The 26877-nt window shown below is 41.2% G+C and overlaps 1 protein-coding gene across 2 annotated transcripts in view; it reads right to left on the minus strand.

The window, feature by feature from the left end:
* plcd1a (phospholipase C, delta 1a) overlaps positions 1–26877 on the minus strand; it is a 146673-nt gene that overhangs the window by 112632 nt on the left and 7164 nt on the right. Inside the window, exon 1 of one of the 2 annotated variants that reach the window (XM_028804204.2) lies at positions 9947–10403. The exons of the other annotated variant lie outside the window; for it this stretch is intronic. Within the exon in view, the coding sequence (XP_028660037.2) occupies positions 9947–10046 (100 nt within the window). The 5' untranslated portion in view covers positions 10047–10403. Of the gene's footprint in view, positions 1–9946; positions 10404–26877 lie in introns of those variants that run through there. 2 annotated transcript variants of the gene reach the window in all.

Consider the following 26877-nt stretch of genomic DNA (forward strand, 5'->3'; position numbering starts at 1 on the left):
CAATGTAAGCCCAGAAACTATCAAATCAAACTTACTTATAAAACACATTTTATAAAATAAACCTGTGACATAAAAACACTTAAAACTATACAAAGAAAATACAATTTGTCCCCAAACTCCAAAGTTTTAAAAGAACATAACACCTTCTAAGCCATAGCAAATCAAAAACATTCAGTTTCTCCAAAAGACCATGACAAAAGGTAAGACATTAAAATAAATTTTAAATGTCAGAACCGTTGAAGCAGTTCTGACAAATAAAGGTAACTCACTCCAGTTTTGGAGCAGCCAATAAAAAAGCTTGATCACCTTTCCTTATAAGATGAGAACCTGACACTGGTAAGGGACCATCAAAGGTAATTCCACTCCAGGCCAGGGGGAGGCGGGGTGCACTAATCTTTCCCCTGATATTCCTGCAGATCAAATAACGGGAAATTCTGCCCGAGTCCGATGACGCCACTTCCAGTTCCGATCATGAAGATGCCACTTCTGGTTCTGGGCCCATGGCACCACTTCCAGTTCCGGCTACAAGAATGTCACTTCTGGTTCCGGCCAACTCACGTACGGTTCTGGACCCTAGATGAAGTCACTTCCGCCAACCTACTTTAAAAGCAAGACAACCTTCACTTGTATTCGGTTGCTTTGGACTCAAGCTTGTTTGCAACTTTACATGTATTTGCCCTTTTGCAGCCAGGGATTAAGTATACAGGTGGCTGCCCCAAACCTTTTTCTGTGTGTCAAGGCTGATTATTTTCACAGGTGTCGTGTAAAGTATCTGCCCGTTTCCTGATCTCCTGTATTACGTGGTATCATACAGTACCGCCGCTCCCTATACGCAGAGTACGCAGTCTGCGTAGGGCACCAACTCCCAGGGGGGCACCATTCCAGCTGCTCAAAAAAAATTGTTTTTATATATTATAATAATAAATTAATATTAATAACATACATATACAAATAAACAAAAAAATAAACGTATATATTGCATTTTACGGTGAACGCAGAGTAGGCTAAGCACACCTTATTTGAATAAAGTTCTATTTTGGCCCCTATAGTAGGTGTTTTTTTTATTATTTTATTTTTACTTCCGTAATATTTGGGGGAGGGGGCACAAAAGTAAATTTCTGCTTAGGGCACCCATTTGGCCAGCAGTGGCCCTGGTATCATACCAGTGTGAACTGTCAAGCAACAAGCACTTGACAAACAAAAGAGAATGAAAGATACATAGGAAGGCCTTGAAGTCCGCATAGCCACCCTCAGAGCTACATGATACCTGTGTGGCTCTGCTGGCAGCTAATGTGAATAGTAAGCACTGTACAAAGGTCTGGGGTTGTCAGGCTGTTTGTGTTTTTCTTCCATTTCTAAAGCTTTCTCACTTCCACAAACTTTTGCCATAAAGTTCTTGTGCATATACAGTTTCATTCAAAATATTCAACCCCATTGCAAATTAGGTTTATTGGCAAAATTTACAAACTTTCACCTGTTTGCAATAAACGGATCCAACAAGAACAATTTAAATAGCTCAACACCACTAATATTACGAGTGGTTTGTCCACATTCAACACAAAATGAAACTTTTAATGACTGCTGCAGTCTCAAAATTATTCACTTCTCCTAAACAAAAGTTTAGAATAGTGAGAGAAGCACTATATAAATATAAACAAATTATTATTAGAATCCCCCATAAGAGCACACATTTGCAAATCAGGTGTTGAGAGCCTTATTAGCTGCATCAGGTGTGCTTGAAGCAGAACACTGAACTGGCTAGGGGTACGGATGTTCACAGTGACATTTAATTGCACATTAGAAATTTTTTGAATTGTCAAAAAAGTTAAGAGAATGTTCCTAGAGAAACCATGGGAAGCATAGTTCAGCAAGTTCAAAGTTAAAGAAACACTGGCTACACTACCTGGACATGGCAGAAAGAGGAAGCTATCAACTGCTGCTACCACATTTCTGAGGTGGCAGGTGGCCAAAAACCCTCGAATGACAGCAAAAGACCTGCAGCAAGACATTGTGGCAGCAGGCACGGAGGTTCCAGTTTCAACAGTAAGGTGCATACTAAATGCTGAAGGTCACCATGCCCGAATTCCAAGACATACACCACTACTGACCCAAAAGAACAAAAAAGCTGGTTCCAATATGCTTATAACCATATAAATAAGCCACAGAAGTTTTGGGATTCTGTTCTGTGGAGCAATGAAGCAAAACTGGAACTTTCTAGGCTTGTGCATCAATGGTATGTCTGGAAGAGGAAGAATGAAGCATATGCTGAAACGAACACCCTGCCTACAGTGAAGCACAGAGGTGGCTTGGTGATGCTCTGGGGCTGCTTTGGTTCTTCTGGCTCTGGAAATCTGGCCATGTGTGGAGGACAGGATGGATTCACTCAAGTATCAAGATATCCTAGGAGAAAACATCATGCCATCTGTGAGGAAGCTGAAGCTTGGGCATCACTGGACCTTCCAACAGGACAATGATCACAAGCATACCTCAAAATCCACCAAGGCTTGGTTTCAGAAAATGTCCTGGAAGATTCTAGAGTGGCCATCACAGTTGCCTGATTTAAACCCCACAGAAAGACTCTTGTGGGATTTCAAGAAGGCAGCTGCAGCACATAAACCCAAGAATATTAGTGAGCCGGATGCCATTGTCCATGAGGAATGGGATCAGATTCCTCAAGAATGCTGCCAGACCCTGGTGTCTAGCTATTCATTATTTTTACAGGCAGGTCGTAACAGCAAAAAGGTGCTCCACTGAGTACTAAAGATGCCTGTCATGAAAGGATTGAATAATCTTGAAACTGCAGTAGTCATTAAAAGTGGCATTTTGTGTTATATGTGGAGAAATCACTTGTAATAATATTAGTTGTGTTGAGCTGTTTAAATTGCTGTTTGATTTGTTATTGAAAACAGCTTAAAGTTTGTAAATTTTTGCAATGGTAGGCTTCGCCTACCCCCAGGTTTGGTTAACCGCATATACAATTTAAAGAGATTGTTATTTTCATGGGAATTGTTGCACACCCTTTCGATTCTATGTTGCATCGCTTCTCCGTGATCATAAATATACACCTGATTTCTTTGAAATTAAACTTGTAGCTTTAATTGTTGCTGGACCACAGATTCTCATAGCGTATGGTTCATTATTGTGTAAATCTACGCTTTGAGCACTGGACAATGCGAACGCGAAGAGATTATTGTAGACTCAGATATTTTGCCTGTAGTGTTTGTGAATTTCACTTTCACCAAACAATAATTCTTTTAATTCTCACAGATATACCTCTTCATTGGGAGGCAACATTACTTTTCCCTGATGGCAACACGAATTAGACAACCTACAACTCTCTGACTTTAAAGCCTTACAATTTCTACATACTTCTGACATATCACCTATGTTTATATATTTAATCTCTTTTTGTTGTTATTTCAGAGTAATAATTTCTGTTTGTTTGTGCTAATGCAATCTTTACTTTATTTTTTTTGATACTTTCGAATTTTTCTACTTTCATATTCTTTTAACTTGCGCTGCATGTGTATCACGCCAACGTTTTTTTGAGCATTTCAAATTCCAATCATCCATCCATCCTCTTTCGCTTATCCGAGATCGGGTCGTAGTGGCAGCAGCTTGAGCAGAGATGCCCAGACTTCCCTCTCCCTGGCCACTTCTACTAGTTCTTCCGGGGGAATCCCGAGGCGTTCCCAGGCCAGCCGAAAAACACAGTCCATCCAGTATGTCCTAGGTCTTCCCCGGGTCCTCCTCCCAGTTAGACGTGCCCGGGGTTTTCCCCAGGGCCTCCTCCCAGTTAGACAAGCCCAGAACACCTCACCAGGGAGGCGTCCAGGAGACATCCTGATCAGATGCCCTAGCCACCTCATCTGACTCCTCTCGATGCAGAGGAGTAGTGGCTCTACTCTGAGCTCCTCCTGGATGACCAAGCTTCTCACCCTATCTTTAATGGAAAGCCCAGACACCCTGCTGAGGAAACTCATTTCAGCCGCTTGTATTCGCGATCTCATTCTTTCTGTCACTACCCACAGCTCATGACCATAGAAGAGGGTAGGAACGTAGATCAACCAGTAAATTGAGAGCTTTGCCTTTCGGCTCAGCTCCTTTTTCACTACGACAGACCAATGCAAAGCCTGCATCACAGCGGACACGGCAATGATCCACCTGTCGATCTCCTACTCCATTCTTCCCTCACTCATTAACAATACCCAGAGTTACTTGAACTCCACTTGGGGAAAAATCTTGCCCCCAACCCTGAGAGGGCATGCCACCCTTTTCCGGCTGAGGACCATGGTCTCGGATTTGGAAGTGCTGATTCCCATCCCAGCCTCTTCACACTCGGCTGTGAACTGATCCAGGGGGAGCTGAAGATCACGGCCTGACGAAGCAAACAGGACAACATCATCTGCAAAAAGCAGTGACCCAATCCTGAGCCCACCAAACCAGACCCCCTCAACGCCCTGGACGCAAAATTTTGCCAGAAACATGAGACAAACAGCATAGTGCAGCAGTTTTTTAGTGAAACTTTTTATAAAATTTAATTTATAATGTATGTGTATACTGCGGTGGGTTGGCACCCTGCCCGGGATTGGTTCCTGCCTTGTGCCCTGTGTTGGCTGGGATTGGCTCCAGCAGACCACCGTGACCCTGTGTTCGGATTCAGCAGGTTGGAAAATGGATGGATGGATGTATGTGTATATTTATGGTAGTCATGACAAAAATGATTAATATTACAGATACAAAAGAAAACCTAAAAAACACTAAGCACAAAACAATAAACACTTGTGATGCAGTCCAGTTTTGCAGATGCAGATGATGGTAGTGTAGTTATGAAATAAAATTCCGTTAACAGCCTCCTGTAAAATATCATCCTATCATGATGCTGATTTATGTTAAGATTTACAGAAGTTGGGAGTGCTCACAGACGGAGACATTTTCCAAATCAGATGTACAGTACTTACACTAATAAGTGGACACTGGTCAAGAACCTAAATCCAGAGAAAGATGCAATCTGATGCGTGTAATTGTAATCAAATCGTGCAGCAAAGAATTGAAACAAAAAGACACCACCAACTGCATTCATGTTGGCTTGTTAGGACTCATTTTTAAAACTAGTGCCCTCACCCTTTCACCCAGCAGCCCTTGCTGCAACCACCACAGCTGCCCAATGACGCAGTACTTCCCAGGGTTGCTGGAATTTGCAGTCTGTTTAAGTAGCAAGGCTGCTGTGTTGTCTGTGGTTTTCTGCAATAGGTCACAAAACTCACAAAATCCCATTTAATTATTGAAGACAAACCCACAGACAGGCAAATCTGCGAATCATAAACCTGTAAACCACAAGGGCTGAACTGTGCTATACATTTTTATTAAAACGTGTTCTATTTTGGGGTGGGCCAACTTTTAAAATGTAGGTGTTAGGTAAAGTGGTGACTGTAAGTGTGTCATCCCATCCCAGGCCGAAGATGACAGTGTTGCATTTTGTAAGGAAGTGAGCCATAATGACTGATGAACAGAATACGAAATCATGGGATTGCTAATTGACATCCAAACTCCAGCTGCAATGAGACCTTCAACGACTTATACGGCCATTTTACAGTTCCAAGCTGCAGTGTGCAAGTGTGGTTATGTTTGTGAGCAGGCCCTAAACTGCCCTGTCAAGGGATAGGCTCTGGCCCCCGCCATCTTGAACTAAATGAAGCAGGGGACCACCCTGAATTGTTTCAGAATGTTATATAGAAAGATTCCAAGAATCTCAAGTTACTGAATACAGAGTTTCCTAAAGAATAAAGTGTTGATCTGGGAGCCACAAAGCTGCAGGAGTAAATACCAGCACTGGACAATTCTGGGAAAACCGCTCTTGGTTAGTTTCTAACTGGAGAAATATTTAAACATGTTTAAGTGTAAAATGAATTGGATTATATTTACTGTTAAAGGTGCTATAAAATATATAATATAAAGACAACAAGGGTTTCATTTCTCCCCATGACATTTGCCTTCCTTTTAACACCACAGCAAAGCAGCATAACCTGTCAGGCATTCAGTTTTCAAAATGCTAAAATATTCTCAAGAAAGCACCTTGAGAAGATGTTCAACTTTAAAGCCAATTCAGAAGATCCAGGCTTGTATACTCACAGCCAACCTCTCCTTCAGTGTGTGACCCTGAGCTAGCAGATTCATCCGTCTCAAATCCATAAAATGGACAAGCTACACTGTTTGAACAGTAGACTTTTGGATACTGTGAACTATGAAAAGTGCTATATAAAATATTGACTCAATACTGACCACTAACTGACCATGGGTACCCAGAGGTTTATTTTCTCCAGGGATGCTACAGGCTGGAATTTTTTCCCCTCCCCTCCATTGTCAACTGGCCAGAGTTTAACATTTAATTCATTGACAGATAGTGATGGCTCTATTTACACTTTCTGCAGATTCAAACTGCTGTGTTTTAATGTCTGTCTAAACAAATTTATGCAAGTATAAATAACGGGTAGGGTGCACCCATGATGTCACAGCCAGCAACACACAGACCTGAGAGTAGCAGGTGTCACTCAGGCTGTAGTCTACTCTTAAAGAAGCCTTCCATAAAGGCTGGCAGTATCCAGGCAATGTTAGTATTGCAATCTGGTGTAAGGTTGTTGTAATTGTTTGAATAGAAAATAACCAAGTCTGTTTTTGGGAGGAGTATATTACATTTAAAGCTTGATGAACGGACATACTATGAACATTTTTTCAAAGTTAATATATTTATTATGTCCATTTTATCTTTAAATCTCATTCCCTAATATATTTATTATTTCCATTTTATAAAATTACTCAATATTATGTTTAAATCCCATTCCCAAGCATTAGACCCGAGTGTCACTCGGGCTGTAAAAACAACACTAAAAGCAGTAGTCCATAGAGCATTACCCGGGCAAAAGTATAGGCGTTCTCTCCTCTTCCCAGTAGGCGTGCCTAGTAATAATGGCGTCTCGTAACGAAGTTTACCAGCAGTCCAAGTGTTGCACGCTCTTGACAGTGACACAAGCAGTGATATTGAGGAGCCTCTCATCAGCAGTGTTGACAAAGTGAATCTAGTCTTCCCAGTGAAACTGAAAGTGATGGTCGCACAGTATTTGCAACATTATACTTTTTACACTACTGTCTGCATGCTTTTAGTATTTTTCACTTTTTAGAGTAAAAAAAATAAAAACTTGATGTTTTAGGCCAAAAAAAAAGCTTTTTACGTTTTTTGAGAAAAAATTAACAACGCTTGTTGTTCTAGATTGTTTGCAAGAACTGAACATGCTTAATAATTTGTTAATAAACAAGCAAACAAGTCTGATCTTTGTATTTAATGTTCACACATACTGTACGTTTTTACAGATTAACCATTCTTGCAAGACAACACTTTGTATCAGTATTGGTATCAGCTGTATCAACCATCAATAATGCCTGTTGCAAGAAATACAGCTTGAAATCAAAAGTGTAATTTTCACCCGTCAAAATTGAGAAGGCGGGCTCTAGTGAGTGCTGTGTTTTGATTGGTGAGTCATCAAGTCCAGGGGATGGGCACAGTCGTGATTTCACACATGCCTATAAGCCATTGCACAGACCCATTGCACAGACTTGTGCCAGAGGTTTTTGGGGATGATTGTGTGTGTGCTTGTGGAAGACACGAATGCAAGAAAATGTTATTCAGAATTACTACATGACACAGCTACTTTAATTTAAAAAGCCATGGATTCATCACCCTCTCGGGAATGTTTCTCCTTAAGTGTAGCCTCTACGATCAACGAGTTTATGCGCATGATTCAAAGCCCTTTTTACAATGCATTATTTGCACATTTATTTAATTCTGCTTGAAATGTTCCTCCATTCTATGGACATATAAAAGACACTGTACTAATCAATTGTTTATTCTGCTTTAAGTAAAATTATATTTTATTGGAAGAACTGCTACAACAATCACCATGGCTAAAACCCTTGGGGTTTCAATCAAATCTTTGCGTTTGAAGCCATGCTCTGATCGCACGCAGAGGCTCTTTTTTACTTCACTAATCGTCGCAGCACACAAACGCATGCAAATTCTGCGGGGTTAGGCTTTGCTTGAGGCAAACCTCATTTCATAAAGTGAATAATAAAGAATCGCGAGAAAGTACGGATCGTTCCATCTCGATAGCCCCAACAATAAACTCTGGGGGCAGTGGGCACAGCGTGCTCGTGACGTCACGGTCGACCAAGCACCGGCCTGAAAGCAGCAAATTGTACCTGCCATAACACGAACATAACATACGCAGTACTTTATTTTTAATAAACTATACTAGCACTGTATTTGGTGCAGCTCATGTTTATATGTTCTGATTTGCCTCATTAAAGGAGTAAAATAGTCCATACACTGAGGTTCACGTGTCCCCCTTACTGGCGCACGCTCTCCGGTGACTGCACCCTAGGCGGCCGTCTGTGTCGCTTAATGCACTGACCGGCTCTGCATGCATTCGCATAAGGGTCGAGAGGGTTCACCGCCCTTCCCTCCAATTCCTCCATGGGGATACCGATACCGAGGCATTTCCAAAGGCCATCCCGGGAGATACGATCAGGTCCAGCGTGTCCTTGGTCTGCCCCAAGGTCTCCTCCGGTTTGGAAATAATCGATACAGTATACCAAGGATGCGACAAGGTGGCATCCTCATCCAGACACCCGAACCTCCTCAACTGCCCGCCCCCCTTTCGATTCCATTCCTTTCCTAGAAGCCTGTGCCGACAGCACTGGGCACAAGGCAGAAAATAGTCCATCACTAGGCACTTACCCACAAAACAGCCACTTCATTACTGGCATTTAACAGAACACGTGTCTTTGGGGCAGACTAGCAGAACGTACTAAATCCAGGCGGACGTCGAGATTAGAACAAGACCCGCGATCAGTAACGCTAACCAAGAGAAGTCCAAGCTGTAATAAAAAAAAGTACATGCAAGTATATAATATACGAAGGACAGGTTTGACAGGGATGCTATTAATATTTATAATCTTCACAATCGGTCGCCAGTATTACAGAGGCTGCCAATGTTACAGCAGTTCTTGGAGCTGTAGATTGAAATTGCCTTTAACGGCACAAATTCGTCAATCTGCGTGCGCGACTTCAACTTGCAGACAATGAGCCGGAGTGGTCTGGATCTCAAACCCGGAGGCTGTGGGTTCAAATCTCGCTACCGACGCTGGCGACTGGCAAATGTGTCAAACAAAAGAAATATAATTAATTGTATCTGAAATGGCGTGAGACAAACGCTAAATATTTTGAGAAAACGCACTGTATCCTTCCGGCTCTTGCTAATTTGTTTAAGTTTCTTCGCTGCCTGTAAGTTTGCACACCAAAACACGTTGTCAAGTTGGTTACAAATCTATGCTAATTAGCTTGACTGACAGCTTGTGCACGCGCGCCCCCAGATGAACTGACGCCCCAGTCCACGACTGGTTCTTGCGATGCGCTGATCTTCTATAATGGAAAAAGCAGCTTTGGAAAACGAATAGCTTCCCTGGATACTGGAGCTGACGGTCTGAATAAACACACGTTAGCTAAATACCTGCATGTAGATATTAAGCTGTGTACAGAAACAAACGACCAGTTTACTATAACCATAAATCCCTAAACAGGTCACGTCACAAGCTGGAGAGCCGCACCGCCTGCGGGATTCCGTGACGGTTCTGTTGGCACAGGCTTGTCCCGAGGTGTTCACACCTACACACACCCACGCCCAGACCGCGTGTTTAGGATAGTGGGATCGGCTTTGGGAGACGAGGAAGGCAATAGATTCTCAGCTTGTAAAATCGAGGTGCACCACTTCAAATCACTAACCACCAGTATACTGTGTGCCCCCTTACCCCAGCGACCACCGGGATTGGTGGGTCAAACTCCCTCCATTCCTTACCTAAAAAACAAAGTAAAGTTCAATCTCAGCTCACCTACCTAGTCTGACGCTGTTCTGCAATGCTATCTTCCTGCTGGTCTCTGCGAAGATCTTTTCCTCGGACACAGTTCTTTTCGGTTTTTTCCTGACGCACTGCATTCTGACTGGTCCCTGGAGAGTGATGGGCTCCTGGACATTGAGTGCTCCTTTTGTTATTGTTGTTGTTTTGATCCTTTTTTTTCTCCTCAAGTGAGGAGCGATCGATTAACTGTTGTGACGCGGCTTCGCTGGGCGTGTTGGCTGCGCCGGGCTCCTTCTGATCTCCCACGTCAGCGCCAGCCCTTCGTTTTTAGTCTGCCCGTCGCTGTCAGTCCCGGTCTGAGACGAATTTGGGGGATGAGTTTGGGAGGAATATCTAAACTGCCTTCACAACTTGCTGTCTTGTAAAAGTGAAGGGAGTGCAAAGGTCTAGCACGGCACAAAAACACGTCAGGGAGTGTTATGCAAGAACACTCCCATTTCAAAGAAAGGCAAACAGAAAAGTAACTCCCGGGAAAGAGGAATGTATGCAGGGTTGTACAATTACCCACATCGCGGTGTGTATGTGGACGTGCACGAGGTTTTCTGCGAAATACCCGACATTAACAAAACCTTCAACCACGAAGAAGCGGCATCTTGGCAGAATGAAACTGCAAGGAGCGAAATGAGGGAAGTACCTATAGCGGGGATTTAAGGCGAAAAGCACGAGAACATGGTGTTAGTTACGGTGCTTGTTATATGGCGGCCAGTCGAAAGTCGTTTCACGAATACGGCTGATTTCAGATTGGCTAAATAAAAAAATGAAGCAGTGAATAAAGCATGCGGGATAATTGTATTCTAATCTATGCAAACGAGGAGTCTTATGGCTCGGTGCCTAAACGAGATTAAAGCATGCTGGGACTGATTATGTAAATGACTCGATAAAAGTTAACCAGTGTGTAACAGAGTAAACTGTATGTATTATTGTGTAAATCAAAGGCGGACATTTAAGATTTTGACATGCGATAATCGAAACATTCTCGAGTAACTGTATGCAAAAATCATATCAATGACTATCAGAATCTTAAGAGATGTAATATTGGGGCACAGGTTGGGAAAGTCGATGTGTACAGAAAAAGCAAGTCTCGGAGATTAAATGTATAGATTCTGATGCGGTGATGGCTAGATGGTTTTAGGTTCCAACGCGAGAAAATCGCGGATAGTAACAGCTTCGGAGAAAAAGACTCAACGCAATGCTAACAAACAATAAGGGATGTTGGACATAAATGATTAAAAGTTACGAAACATCTAAAAAAAAAAAACAGTCACAGCTGTAGAAGTGTCATATACAGCTATTTTGGAAAATTAGTTTCATTCATTCATTTATAATTTCAATGCTCATGTCATATACAGCTATTTTGGAAAATTAGTTTCATTCATTCATTTATAATTTCAATGCTCATTGTCCAGTACACAAGTGGAAAAAAAAACTTGGGAAGAAACAACAAATTAACTGTCAGTGTGTCCGCATAGTACCATGTACTACCGTATTAACCGTATTATTGGTTCGGTTTTCATTTTACATTGGTCATATTTACTAGTCCAGCGCACGGAAGACGTTCACGTTTGAATGTAGTAAGAAAAACTGTGGCGTAGTGGTTAAGCCTTTGGAGTTGAAACCCTGAGGTTGTGGGTTCAAATAGCACTACTGAAACTGTGTGACCACGACAATGTCCCTTCACCTGCCTGTGCCCATGGGCATCTTGGAGGGGGTGGTAATTATTATTCAGGGCCCATGGGGGGTGGGATTGAAAGCCTGGAATAAAAAGTTTGTTTTCTAGAGAAAGGGCCCCACAGTGACTGATTACGTATAGGGCCCGAAGTTCTGTGCTACACCCCTGGCTGTGCCACGGTTTCGAAATATAAAAGAATTGCAAATAATTGAATCTCAAATGGTGTTAAGTCACCTTGGATAGAGGTGTCAGCTAAATATTAAGTAATACATTAAATTTCAGGGGGCTCTGCTGCCCCAAAACAAGGAGACATAAGGTGAAGCCCCAGGTGCTCAGTGCATGGAGCTTGCATGTTTGTGTCGTTTTTCTTCCAAATATGTGCAGATTGGCGATGCTCAACTTGCGTGTGTGTGTGTTCACCCAGTGATGGGCTGTGCAGGGTCTTCTGTTCCTGTCATAAGACCAGTGTTGGTCGGTTAGGCTCGAGCTTCATTGCTCTGGATAAGCAAGATAAGAAGATGGATGGATCGATACATTTTCAATAGTGTCAACAGTTAGTAATCCCAAAAATGTTTTTCTTTAAGTTGATGGTCACAGAATATTAATGTATTAAAATAGTAACATCAAATGTATTTAAATCGGTGTTGTACACTCAGCAATCCTGGTTCTTTAATGGAACTTTGTAGTTCTTTACTGGGTTATGTGGTTTCTCATTGAACCATTGCTTGACAAAGCAGCTTTTCATTCTGGGAAGGATTCTTTGCATATCAACTTAGTTCTTTGTGCCTTGAAAAACTTCCTAATATGTAGAAAAAAGCCCCAAATCTTTTAATGTATAGTAGGCTGCAGGACACCAACTGATTAAGAAAATGCTAGACTTGGCCTGTGCTACTGGACTTATTCTGAAGAGTGCTTTTAAAATCATGACCCATTGGTATTTCATCAATCTGTTACCATCTTTTCAGGGTTATATTTACTGTATGGAGCATGTTAACAGATCGAAACAAGAACCTCCATGTGGATGGGTCTTTGGGGAACTAAAAATGGTTCTCCTATGGCATCGCTCTGAAGAACCATGCTGGCAGCACCTTTTATTTTTAAGAGTGTAGTCCTGACAGTGTGGCTTGTGGGCCAAGTATATGGGGCTTGGTGTCAGCTACAAAAATGAAATCCAACGATGTAGACAATGCAGTTATGTTAAGTGTGTACTAGAACGTTAAGAAAAGACAGACAAATGGAAAATGGGCACATTTTATTAAAGGCCTTCATCATCACGTCAAAACAAGCAACAAGCCAGTATGGGTGAACATGTAAAACTCAAATAATGGCAACTAAGCGATAAAAAGTCCCATTTATGTATGACACAATAGAGCTGTGATCCCTTTTGTCTTTTTAATATAATATTCTGGTCAACAAACATTTTTTCACAGAACTACTTAGGGGGTTTTTTAAAGGTACTTTTTCATGCAAATTTCAGAAATGTTCTCAGAATTTTTCTAGCATAGTTTTTGAGTTATGTAATACCTATCAAGGTGTACTTTAAGGTTAAACTCAGGATTTAAATGTTTTTATTGCTGTTTGCCTGCATGTTATAAATTTCTACATTAAGTTCAGACCCATGAAGGACTTTGTCAAGGCAATAGATCAAAATGGACTCCAATTCACATATGTAAGGAAGAAATTACCTAGGATTAATGATGCCAAGATCAAAGAAGGATTTTTTGTAGGAACTCAAATTAAGGAATTGTTTCAAGATGAGAATTTCGATGACCATTTGAACCTGCTGAAATAGCTGCACAGCAGTCATTTAAGAGTAGTTCAAGTCGAAGGTCAAGTCAAGTGGTCATATTTCAGCATACGGTGGCACAAAATAACATTCCCCCAGGATCACGGTGCAACAAATACACAGAACAAATGCAAAGCAGGTAAAGAACTATACTATACACTCCAAAACAACATCTTGGTTCTTTAATGCCATTTTATAGTTCTGTACTGGTCTGTGTGGTCCCTTGTAGCTCCACTGTCTGACAAAGCACCATTTCATTCTGAGAAGGGATTTTTGCACATGAAGTTGGTTCTTGGTGCTTTGATAGACTTCCCAAAAAGAAGGGGAAAAAAACCCTGAAATCTTTAATGTATGTTAAGCTAGCAGGCCACCAACAGATTAAGAAATCCTGAACTTAACCGGTGTTATTATATGCAGTAGGAGTGCAGTTTAAAATCATGACCCACGGATACTTCACAAATCTGTTACCATCTATTCATGCTTATTTACAATATGGAGCATGTTACAGATCTAAATAAATAAAGCTTCTTTCTGGAACCTTCATGTGGATGGGTGTTTGTTCTTCCACCTTTATTTCTAAGAGTGTGGGTTGCCCTGTGATGGACTAGCACCCTTCTCACATTTGGCTCCCCGTACCATGAACTACATATGCATTGTTAAAAACTACATTGATGGATGGGATGAACTGCCAACTCCCACCAGCACTGAGCAAGAAGAAGCAACAAACCTCAAAGAGCCTTGAGTGCCTCACAGAGCAAACCCCCAGCACTTGTTATACTAAACATGTTTTTGAAACCAAGTGCTGTCAGAAAATGGGCGCATATGAAGAAAGTGGGCAGATTTCTCCCTGGGGTGTGCCTGTGACCACCATCCCACCATTCAAACATCAGTTGAAACAGAATAGTTAAAAGCCAGCAGAGCTCCAGATCTCTCACCCAACTCTTCACAACTGATCTAAAACCTTACTGAGCACAGAGGACTACAGAAAGGACTGAGAAAATGATATTACTTTTGGAATTATTTAATTTGAACATCTTGATAAAAAAAGAACAATTGTTCATCCCTAATAAGTAATTTCATTTGCTCCACTAAACATCACAGACCACCCTACTTCGCACTACATAACGTTGAGCCCCAACATGTCCAACTGGTATTTAAACGTGTATTGGAGCTCCACCTAGTGGTTTCAGCATAAATAATCATGTCATGTGGTCATGGCCATGAAACCACAAAGCATGAAAACAATGCAATTACACACTAAGATATTGTCATTTTAAACAAAATAGAAGTTGGCACTAGAAAACAGCAGCGCTACCATTATATAAAGCAAAATAGCTGTGATTGCACAGCAAGATTATAGAATATTTGCTTCCATATTTTAAATGTAGGACATTATTTTTTCTTTGACAACATTTCAAAAGTAAAACTTGAAGAGTATTATGTTGTGGGTGATTCAAAGTGCTATGTACACTGACTACACTGAAATTTCCCTAATCTTCTTTGATACTAGACACCATTAGTTAGAACAGTTAAAAGTTTTAAAGAATCTTTATTCCTAATTTTTTGACACATTGATTTAAGTAACAGGCTGTGGAGAGAGTCTTCAGCTTTAAGTTTCTAGGAGTCCCCATTACAGACGACCTCTCCTGGGCTGACAACACTTCAGTGGTAGTAGGCAAAGCACAACACCACCTCTATTTTCTGAGAAGGCTAAGGAGGGCTAACCTCCCCCAGAAGCTGTTGGTCAACTTTTACAGATGCGCCATAGAGAGCATTTTGACTAACTATATGACAGCTTGGTACAACAGCTGAGCTGCACCAAGGCCATCTAACAAGCCCTGCAGCAGGTTGTAAAAACAGCACAGGACATTACTGGCACTGAACTGCCGTCACTTGAACATCTACACGAGACTCACTGTGCGAGAAGGGCTAAAGACATTATCAAGGGCATCACTCAACCTGGATAGAACTTGTTTAAGCTTCTTCCATCAGACAAGTGATTTAGATCAATACATACACATACAAATAGACTAAAAATAGCTTCTTCCCAACTGCTATAAAGTTCTTGAACTCTGATATCTCCTCGGTCTGAAATCATTTTTAATTGAACATGTACAATAAGTTATGTGGGTAATGTGTAATATACTGTTTACTAACGTGCAATAATAATCTGTGCTGCTGCACATCTCTCTATTATAATCAAAAAATTCTGTGACGAGACATGATTTTTTCAGAGATACTTCCATGTCCCACGAGACGAGACTTTGTACCAAGAGATTTAACCACGCCCGGGGCCGGAAATAACAGACAAAGAGTAGATGACAAAGTAGAAAATCGTAAAGAATTCAAAAACGTTGGCGCGATACACATGCTGAGCAGGTTCGAGATAATGAAATTGCTAAAATTTGCAAGTCTCAAAAAATGATAGCAAAGATCGCATTAGCGCAAATAAACGGAAATTATTACTCGGTGAAATACGGAACAACGAAAAGAGATCGAATATATTGTTTGGATTTAAACTTTAAGTCAGGGACTTGTAGATCGTCTAAATTCGCATTTCCATCAGGGAAAAGTAGTGTTGCCTCCCAATGTTTCTTCCCAATGAAGAGTCGTATCCGCAAGAATTAAATGATTTGCTGTTTGGTGAAAATTAAATCCACATACGCGAGCTGCAGAGACAGTAATAATCCATCCTGGTTACTTGAACATTTAACATTGTATATGGCATCATGCTAATATTTTGAACATATTTTGTATGATTACTCTGTTTTTAGTTCGTATTATTGTATCGTATTGTTATCTGAACTAATTTGCTTTTTAGATTTTAAATGTACCTTTGTCACAAAAGTCATTTCAGTGTGTTATACAATGACTATAACATGCTTGAAGTGGTTTGTGAAGGGTGTTCTTCATGAAAGCTACAATATCAGATGAAGGAGAAATATCTGAATATAACGAGACGTTTGCCGAGTACAAAATCCTTAACTACAACCTGGTTAAGGGTTAACATGGCCACATAACTGGGCTACTCACAAAGTAATGTATGTGTGTTAACCCGGTTTCTCAGAGACCAATATCCCGGTTTCTTTAACTGGAATAAGTGTATATGTGTCATTTTTGAAACCTTGTTTCTGTGAAGGGCGGCACGGTGGCGCAGTGGTAGCGCTGCTGTCTCGCAGTTAGGAGACCCGGGTTTGCTTCCCAGGTCCTCCCTGCGTGGAGTTTGCATGTTCTCCCCGTGTCTGCGTGGATTTCCTCCGGGCGCTCCGGTTTCCTCCCACTGTCCAAAGACATGCAGGTTAGGTGGATTGGCGATTCTAAATTGGCCCTAGTGTCTGCTTGGTGTGTGTGTGGGTGTGTTTGTGTGAGTCCTGCGGTGGGTTGGCACCCTGCCCGGGATTGGTTCCTCCCTTGTGCCCTGTGTTGGCTGGGATTGGCTCCAGCAGACCCCCGTGACCCTGTGTTTGGATTCAGTGGGTTGGAAAATGGATGGATGGATGTTTCTGTGAATAACAGGGTTAAAATTAAAGTGCATGTAAATGCACATTGACTTAGGAAGTTAAGGGGTCCTGCTAAGTGTGAATGAGTGAATGTTGTCACCCCTCAGTCAATGACAAATGCCATTAATCCTGGACTACTTAGCGTGAACAATGGACTCTTCAGTTTCAATCCCACAGACACTGGACATTAGCAGGTCTTTAGAAAAGTGAGAACTAACGATCCCACTTAAGTCCCACCCAGTAATGCCCCGAAATCTTTTGGCAACAAAATCTTTTTTTGTGAATCATTAAGAGGATTTGGGGATCATATCTGCAGGTGGCTAAACAAAGAAATGTTTGTCTCCCTCAGTGTCTCTAACCTTCTGAAGCAACTGTCTTTACAGTTCATTATAGAATTACTCATAAGCTTCACCGGGCGCTCCAGTTTCCTCCCACAGTCCAAAGACATGCAGCTTAGGTGGATTGGCGATTCTAAATTGGCCCTAGTGTGTGCTTGGTGTGTGAGTGTGTTTGTGTGTGTCCTGCGGTGGGTTGGCACCCTGCCCGGGATTGCTTCCTGCCTTGTGCCCTGTGTTGGCTGGGATTGGCTCCAGCAGACCCCCGTGACCCTGTGTTCGGATTCAGCGGGTTGGAAAATGGATGGATGGATGGATCATAAGCTTCATTGGGTGCCATGGCAGGGCAGAGGTTACTAAAATATCCTCATGGATCAAGAAGATGGGCTTTAAGGCCCAACTTGGTTTTCATTAAAGAAATGTGGATTATTCCAATTATTGTAGTATTTACACTAAATAAAGTAATGTGGGGCAGTGCAGTGCCAGTGTTTACCACTGCTGTCCAACAGCTCCTGAGACTTGGACTTGAATCCTGCACTCAGTTCTTGTGGACGAGGAGCTTTGTAATACTAGAAGAACCCAGAGTACAATCACAGCAGATCAAAAGTTGAAATGATTTGGATAAGCAAAGTAGGAATGCCCCCCTCAGGGCTTTCCATGGAAGGTATGCAAGGCCCAGCCCTCTAGTAGAAGGTATGTGGAGGCACCGTAACCTTTGAATATTAGGAGTAGCTAACTTGTCATTCCTTAACAGAGTCTGAAGAGAGAATTCTGATCAACCCAGCTCGGCATGTTGCTAATGCAACCTTCACTCTCCACCCTCACCAGAATAAGCGTAAAGAATAAAAAAAAAACATTTTCATCTGTGTCAAGCTTGTGTGTTTTCCCAAGGTACTCTGCTTTTTCTCCAACATCCCAAATCAATCAGATTAAATTAATTAGCAATTTTAAATTCATCCTCTGAGAGTTAGGCTACATACACTACTAAGTTTTCATTTAAAAACAGTGTTTTCAAACTTAAGGAATCCAAGTCCACACTTTTGTTTTTTCTCATCTTTTAATAAAACTAGGGGGCTCTGCCCTCCCTGCTTGCTTCACTCGCCAACCCCCATGAAAACCTCTTTGTCTTGCAGATAAATTTTATTGTAAAGTGCAATACTTTTGGACGTATGAATTTGTATCCATTATTGGCTGTAGAATTTCTAATATGTCTGATCGTTTGACTCTTTCGATACTATGTTGCATCGCTTCTCCATGATCATAAATATAAACCTGACCGAATTGTGGTTTCTTTGAAATTAAACTTGTAGTAGCTCTGTCATATCACCTATGTCCATATATTCACTCTTTTTGCTGTTCCATTATTTCACCGAGTAATAATTTCCATTTCTTAGCTCTAATTTACTTTCAGTTTTTTGAGACTTTCTAATTTTAGTACTTTCGTAATCTCTAACCTGTTCTGTATGTGTATTGCGCCAACATTTTTGAACCTCTTTACGACGTTCTACTTTGTCTTCTACTCTTTGTCTTTTCCACTTTCTTCCACTGTGTCTTTTATTTCCGCCCCCGCATGGACCGGTTAGGTTTTCAATTCATCTCTTGGCACAAAGACTCCTCTTGCGGGACGTGAAATTATCTCTCTGAAAATGTCTCGTCTCAACTCTCTGAAAAAGTCACAAGATTTTTTGATATAATAGAGAGATATCTACATCAGCATTAAAATGAACAAAAAACGCTTAAGACATAGACTAGGTTTTCAATTCCTCTCTTGGCACGAAGTCTCCTCTCGCGGGACGTGAAATTATCTCTCTGAAAATGAGAGATATCTACATCCGCATTAAAATGAACAAAAAACGCTTAAGACATAGACTTCTAGCCTACACTGGTTATGTGTGAATCGGCCAAAAAAAAAAGATCAGTTAAACGCTGCCAGCCATGGGATTTATTACAAAATTGTAGTGACCAGTACATTATTTGCCTTTTACGTGTGTATACAGCATTTAAACTGAACAAAATTAAATTTAGATACATAAAGGCCAGTATTTTAACTGTACAAAATGGAATTTAGATACATAAAGGCCAGTAACAGGACAAACTCCATGAAAAGCACTTCTTCTATGTCCACTATATTGGTCTAGGGTTTTCTTCTGTGAAGGGTGACCAATCAGGGAAGGAGACATTGTAATGACCAAGATCCAATCAGAGAAGGGCTTTGTATTAAACACAAACAAATCAGAGCACAATTACAGTCTACATTTTCAAAAACTGCATTTTTGTCCATCCACAATACAACACCATGACGGCATTTTCAGAAATAGACTTTTTTGCTGCACTGAAATGTGAATTTCCCCTTGGGATTAATAAAGTATCTATCTATATCTACAATGAAGAGCCATATTTTTTATGGTTTTTCTTTTTGTTTCTATACATTTTTTTAAAATTTTAAATTAGAATTGATCTGACTTCCGGCTTGTCACCGATAGTAGCCACAAGAAATCAGATAAATGGATTTTAAATTTACCTATGAATTGCAATACAAGTGAAACCCAGGCACCGGCTTGTCTTGACTGCACTTCAAACGGGCTTCAAATTCGGAGTCGCGAAAGGAACCCAAAGGCTGTCTTATGTCTGCAAAACATGGAAACGTAAGAGACTCAGAAGTTAAAAGCATGTGCGTAATCAGCTACTTGAGCTGCATTTTTCACTGCCTAAGCAGCTCAGTTTCATTTTACCACAGAAGGTGTTTATTCACAGATGAAGATGGTGACATGCCAGTGCAAAAAGAGTAAAAGCAAAGTAAAAAGGTTTTGGCACTGGTCTGCTATCCAATGTAATGTACAATGTTTGATCGCCATCAAATAAGATGGATGAACTGTCTGCTGTTATAGAGGGTCATGGGGCATACAAGTACACTGTCATTTTGTGCTTTATGGAGAGCTGGGTTAATAAACGTGACATACCTTGCACAGTTTTAAATGCTGGACAGATTTCATCTTAATCGAGCATCTATGTGTAACGATTGTCATCTATGTGTAAAAGGGCACATAGTACAGTTAAAACTACAGTTTGTAATTCAGACATTGAAATTCCATCTGTCAGAATTCACCCATGTTATTTTCCCAGGGAGGTAAATTACACCATCCTTATTAATATTTACAGTATATTCCTCCATCTGCAAATGGGGATTCAGCAATGGAAATGCTTTACTCTGTCACCAAAATTTTAATGACGAGTCGTTCTGACACTGCAGTTATAATATGTGCTGACTTCAACCATTGGAAGAAACTTTCTTGCAGTTTGTATCTTGTTCCACTCAACAAAATAACAAGCTGTACCTTATCTATTCAAATGTTAAAGACACCTTTTAAGTGTAAAGCACTGCCACGTTGGGCCAGATCTGACCCCAACCTGATTCATCTTATTCCCACCTACAAGCCAGCTATTAGACAGCAACCTGTTACCAGCACAATAGTGACGAAGTGGAGCCTGGAGGCTAAAATGGCTCTGAATGACTGCTTTCAAATGACAGACTGGGAAATAAAGCATGAGTCACATGGGGGATGTTATTGAGGGACTCAGTCACTACATCAAAACTATATTAACTTTTGTCTCAAAGCTTTGGTGCCCTTAAAGAAAAGCATTTTGCTTTCCAAACAACAAACCCTGGATTACTAAAGAGCTAAAAGGTCTTCTGAATGAGAAAGAGAGCATTTAGAATCTGGTGACAGAGAGGCTCTGAAGGACACACAGTGAGTGCTAAAGAAAAAGATAAGTGAAGAAAAGGAATCTTACAAAGCTGAAATAGAAAATAAACTCCTGACATCATTCATGTTATTCTGAGTGAAAGGACTGGACATAATTAGTAGACTCAAACAATCCATGTCTCAGGTGCTAGAAGGGGATTTGGAAAAAGCTAATGCTTTGAAACAGTTTTTTTTATAGATTGTCAGCTTTTTCCAATAACCAAGTTTCCTACACGAATGCTCTACATCAACAACTCTTACCACGTCAACTGGAATGGTCAGAGTTGAGTCCACCTCTGGTCATCAGTATGGGTTGTCCATAACTGAAGACCAAGTAAGGAGACAACAGAGGAAGCTACACACAGAAAAAGACATGGGACTAGATGGATTCAGTCCTCGAGTCAAGGCCTGTGCTGACCAACTTTGTGGCACCCTCTGTCACCTGTTCAGTCTGTCCCCAAGGCATCAGAAAGTGACACTGCTTTGGAAATCTTCCTGCATTATTCCTGTTCAAAAGAAGGTGGGTGCCTCTTCACCTAATAACTACAGATCAGTGACACTTGCGTCTCATGAAGATCTTTTGAGATTTGGTTCTGGATTATAGGAGTCCTCTTGTGGTAAACTACTTCGACCCACTGCAGTTTGCCAATCCGACAAAAACTGGAGTGGAGGATGCAAGTATCATTCTGCTCCACCAAGCTCGTTCTAACCTGGACCAAGTTGTAAGCGCATAATTTTTTTTTTATTTATCCAGTGTATTCAATACCATCCAGCCATCTCTGTAAAGGAATAAGCTCAGAGATATGCAGATGGATGAGCCTATGGTGTCCTGCATAATGAACCATCTGTCGGGCAGATTGCAGTTTGCAAGTCTCAAAAGGACTGTTTCTGATACAGATGTGAGCAACACTGGAGCACCACAAGGAACATCCCTGTCTCCTCTTCTCTGTACAACTCCAACTATAACACCAGGTCATGTCATTTGCAGATATAATCAAATGATTCTACACTTATGGGGTGCATTGTGTGACAGACGGCCAGGGTCCTTGCCCGGTCGGGAAACCCTTTTGAGAAGATGACCGGGGTAGAGGATATGGTCCTTGCCCGGTCGGGAAACCCTTTTGAGAAGATGACCGGGGTAGAGGACATGTCAACAGCAGTACCTCCCCCGGGACACGATAGGGAAGCCCCTTTGGGTTGCATTGGGGTCACAGGTTTGGAATTTAGAAGCTCAACCCTGCTGGAGCCCGTGGCCACCAACAGGGGCGCCTGGACAGCTCCGGAGCCGTGACATGCGGCACTTCCGCCACACCCGGAAGTGCTGCCAGAAGAGGAGCTGGATTCCCATACAGCACTTCCACATCCACCTCACCCGGAAGTTGATTGAGGAGAACCTGGAGCACTTCCGGGTGCAGTATAAAAGAGGCCGACTTACTCCACTTTGGAAGCTGGAGTTTGGAGGCAGAGGACAGAGCTTGCGGGAGAGGAGTGGAGGCGGCAGAAGAATAAGGAGACGAGAGAAGAAAGGACTGAGTTTATTGGGGTTTGTGCACTGTGTGTGTTGTGCAATAATAGAAAAATAATAATTAGCGTGTGTTTTTGGGACTCCTGAGTCTGAGTCTGTGTCTGTGTCAGGGCTGATCGTTCACAGTTGGTAAAGGGGATGAGACAGAGGAGGGGAGTCAGGTGGAAAAGTTTGTTTCTTAGTGAAGAAATTGTTGTGTACAACATAACATTGGTAAAATCAAGGATCTGGTTATTGATTTTCGTCACACCAAAGAGCCTCCATGTCCGGTCACTATTCATGGATTGGATGTAGAGGTGGTACACTCCTACAAGTACTTGGGGGTTCACATCAATGACAGGCTGGACTGGTCTCAGAACACTGAGGAACTATATAAGAATGAGCAGGGCAGGCCATTTTTTCTTTAGGAGACTGCATTCCTTTAATGTGGGATGTAACATCCTTCACATCTTCTACAACTCTTGTGATGACCAATGCAATTTTCTATGCTGAGGTGTGCTGGGTTGGTAACATCACTTCAAGAGAGACCCAACAAATTAAGCTTAAAAGGGCAAAATCGGTTATGGGGCACATACTGGACCCCTTGGAGGTAATAATAATTCTTTACTTTTATGTAACACTTTTCTCATTACTCAAACGCTTCCACTCATAGAGGACACGGGACGTGAACCCAACATCTCTGTACTGTGAGGTAGTAGACGAGATAATGAAAACAAAACTGAGTGTCATTGTGAACAATGCTGCACATCCTCTAACATTGAGGACTTTCGGCTAATCAGTTTTTCAGAAGTGTGTAAAGAAATGCTATGGGGGATCCTTTATAATAACAGCAATATGTCTGAATAGTGCCTCACTGGGGTTGTGACAGCCAAGTCAGAAAATGTATCTTTTTAGTCATTCTGGGGAGTGTTCAGACCATAATGGGTGTGTATATTTACTTATTTTTCTACCTTTTTATGTGTTTATGTGTAAATGTACTTGTTCATCTACCTATTTATGTGTTTATTTATTTAAAGACCTTCTGTAAAAAGCCACATTTCGCCTGGGGACAAATAAAGTTCTACGTATCAATCTCCACACATACATAAACTGGACAAATCACTAAAGAGAATGATCAATGGACTAGATTAAGGTTAGGGAGTAAACCTGCAAAGGCAGCTCATTCAGGAATAGCTCCTTTATCACAGACCATGTCTGTGAATTGCACTTTCCAAACTGTTTTCCAGCACAGATCTCTGAAGCTTCCTACTAGAGAAGGCCTGGTGTAGGCCTGTGGACCCAATTCAGTAAGAGCCAATAAAGACGCAGCAGAGAGAGGTTTTGCTCCTACAGACAATCACATCTGCATAAGGCTGGGAGGCATTTTCCACAAAGTATCCCAAGATTCATGCCAATATCTTAAAGCCTTGTTTTTTAATCTTTTTTTTGGCCAGCACAGGCTTTTCCATTTCAGGAAAGTGATTCAAGTTATCCTCCTGGCCTTATCTGAAGGAAATGCTGGATGACCAGGACAAGCCCCTGAAAGCCCAAGTGGCAGTTTTCTTTATACAAGTGAGATGGAGAACGGCCAGCACAAAATCCTTATGGGAATGAATCAGATCAGTGACTTGGGTGTGGGGGGGGCAGTGTCATGAGTCACCTAATTACAGTATGGCGTTAAGTAACTGTTTCAAGTTTGGCACAAAAAGCTCCCATGTTTTGTTGCTGGAGTACCCAGGGAGGAGCTGGATCATCAGTACAGCCCAGGGCAGACAGAATCTGTGGAGACTGAAATTTAAAGGTTTCTCTCAACTGTTGCCAGCTGACCTGTTCTCAATTTATTTATACTTTTACACATAATTACTATTCTTTACTTGCATTTGTATATACATGTACAGATCTGCACACTACTAGATACACATTATAAACTGCCATGTTCATTACTGCGCTTTGGGGTGTTTTTTGTGTTTGTTTTTTTGTTTGTTTGTTTGAGGAATATGTTTTTAATTTAAACAATAGCACACAATAGCAAAATTTAATTCAAACAAGCAAAAAAAAAAAGAATTAAATGTACAATAATACATTCTGAAGGCAATCCATGAAACAATATTCAACCTCCACCCAACTCCGAGAACTACAGTGGCCATATAAAAAGTATTCACCTCCCTTGGAAGTTTTCACATTTTATTTTTATACAGCATTGAATCACAATGTATTTAGTTTGGCTTTTTTGACATTGAACAACCAAAAAAGACTTTAATGTCAAAGGAAAATACAGACCTAAGCAAAGTGGTCTCCATTAATTATAAATATTGTCTATTTTCCAAACCTGCTTTCTCCTGAGCAGGACCACAGGAGCCTGTCCCAGAAAGCAAAGAGTGTAAAGCAGGAGCAATCCCTCGACATGACACCAGTCAATTGCATTATAAACACACACAGGCCCATAAATAACCACACACACATATATACACACCAGGGGCCATATTTAGCATCACCAATTAACCCGAAACCTGCATGTTGGACAACCCGGAGGAAATCCATGAAAAACCCATGCAGGGAGACCCTGGGATGTGAACCCGATCTTCATACTGCCACTGTGCCACCTTAATTAAAAATAGAAAACAATTGATCACACGAGTATTCATCCCCGTCAACTCAAGTCTTTAGTATATGACCCTTTGGCAGCTATGACAGCCTTGAGTCTGTGTGGACAGGTCTCTGGCAGCTTTGCACATCTGGACAAGCCTTTTTTAAGTCCAGCCACAAATTTTCCATTGGATTGAGATCTGGACTTTGACTTCTCCACTCCAGGACATCAACGTTGTTGATTGTAAACCATTCTTTTGTAGCTTTGGCTTTATCCTTGGGCTCATTGTCTCACTGGAAGATACATTTTGTTCCAAGGCTCTAATTTATTGCAGAATATATCAGGTTTTCCTCCAGAGTTCCCCATACAGTATTTTGCAGCATTCATTTTACCCTCACAAGACTTCTAGAGCCTGATGTAGAGAAGCACCACTAAAGTCCAATGCTGCTTGAACCATGCTTTATGGTGGGGATGGTATGCTTCTAATAATATGAAGTTTGTGGCTTACACCAAACAGTGTTTAGTCTGATGATCAAAGAGCTCAATTTAGGTCTCATCAGACCACATGCCCCTTCCAGTTGACGTCCAAGTCTCTCATGTGCCTTCTTTGTGTTTTCCTTTAACAGTGGCTTTCCTTTTTGCCTTTCATCTCATAAAGCTGCTGGTGAAGCACCCGGTCATCAGTTCTTGTCTGCACAGTCTCTCTAATCTCATTACCTGTTACTTGTAACTCCTTCAGAGTTCTCAGAGGTTTCTTTGTGGCCTCCCTCACTCATTTTCTTCATACACAATCACCCAATTGTTGTGGATGGCCAGATTTACAGCTCTGCCATACTCTTTTTATATCTTAATGATCGATTTAACTGAACTCCAAGGCATATTCAGCATCTAGGCTAGGCCACCATACTGAAACACCACAAGCTGGACCTTTCATGTTCAGGTGCATTTATATGACTGACAATTAAAAACTCAGACAGGTGACCTCCATTGAACTAATTCTGTGACTTCTAAACCCAGCTGGTTGCACCAGTGATGACTTAGGTTAGTTTTGCTGATTACTTGTGCAATCAATCATGTGTGTAATCAATTTATGATGCTTTACATAGATCTGTTTTCAGTCTTTTTCTGTTGATCAGTATTGAAAAAGCCAAATTAAATTCACTGCAATTCAATGTTGTACAACAATAAAATGTGAAACCCTCGGGGGGTTTGTTATAAAGGCACTGTACATAAGAAGAGAAAGTCCAACCTTAAGAATGAAGCAGCAAATAAAACAAATGGGTTTGTCACAGACCTAAGGTCCTTACTTTCTAACAATATTAACGAATTGACAAATTTTGAAAAACATCTCAAAAAAATAATTGCAATTGGAGAACATACGGAGTACAATAACATTCTTAAAGTCTTTGTGCGGTGGTAGAAGATGTCACAACAGATTTTCACATTGGCCTTGCATTCTTATACTAAATTTGGTCATGTGTGTAGCACTCTTGACTTTTTCTATGTAAATGTGTTATCCATCCATGCATCAATTTCTTAATTATGTTTATTCCATCTTTAGATTCCCAAGGGAGCAAATCATGAACCCTAAGATCAGCTGCCAGTCCATCACTGGGCACACTTACTTATACAGGATCAATTTCAAAGCATCAGTTAATTATTTGGCAGTTTTAACAAAACATGACATCGCATTCTCAATCCTACATAATCCAATAAGGGGCCAGCAGCATCGGGCTGAAGGCAGAAATGAAGGCCCGTATCTCCTGCACTTCAGAACAGGTGAT

Source organism: Erpetoichthys calabaricus, chromosome 6, assembly GCF_900747795.2.
Source record: "Erpetoichthys calabaricus chromosome 6, fErpCal1.3, whole genome shotgun sequence".
In the NCBI taxonomy this organism is placed as follows: domain Eukaryota; kingdom Metazoa; phylum Chordata; class Cladistia; order Polypteriformes; family Polypteridae; genus Erpetoichthys; species Erpetoichthys calabaricus.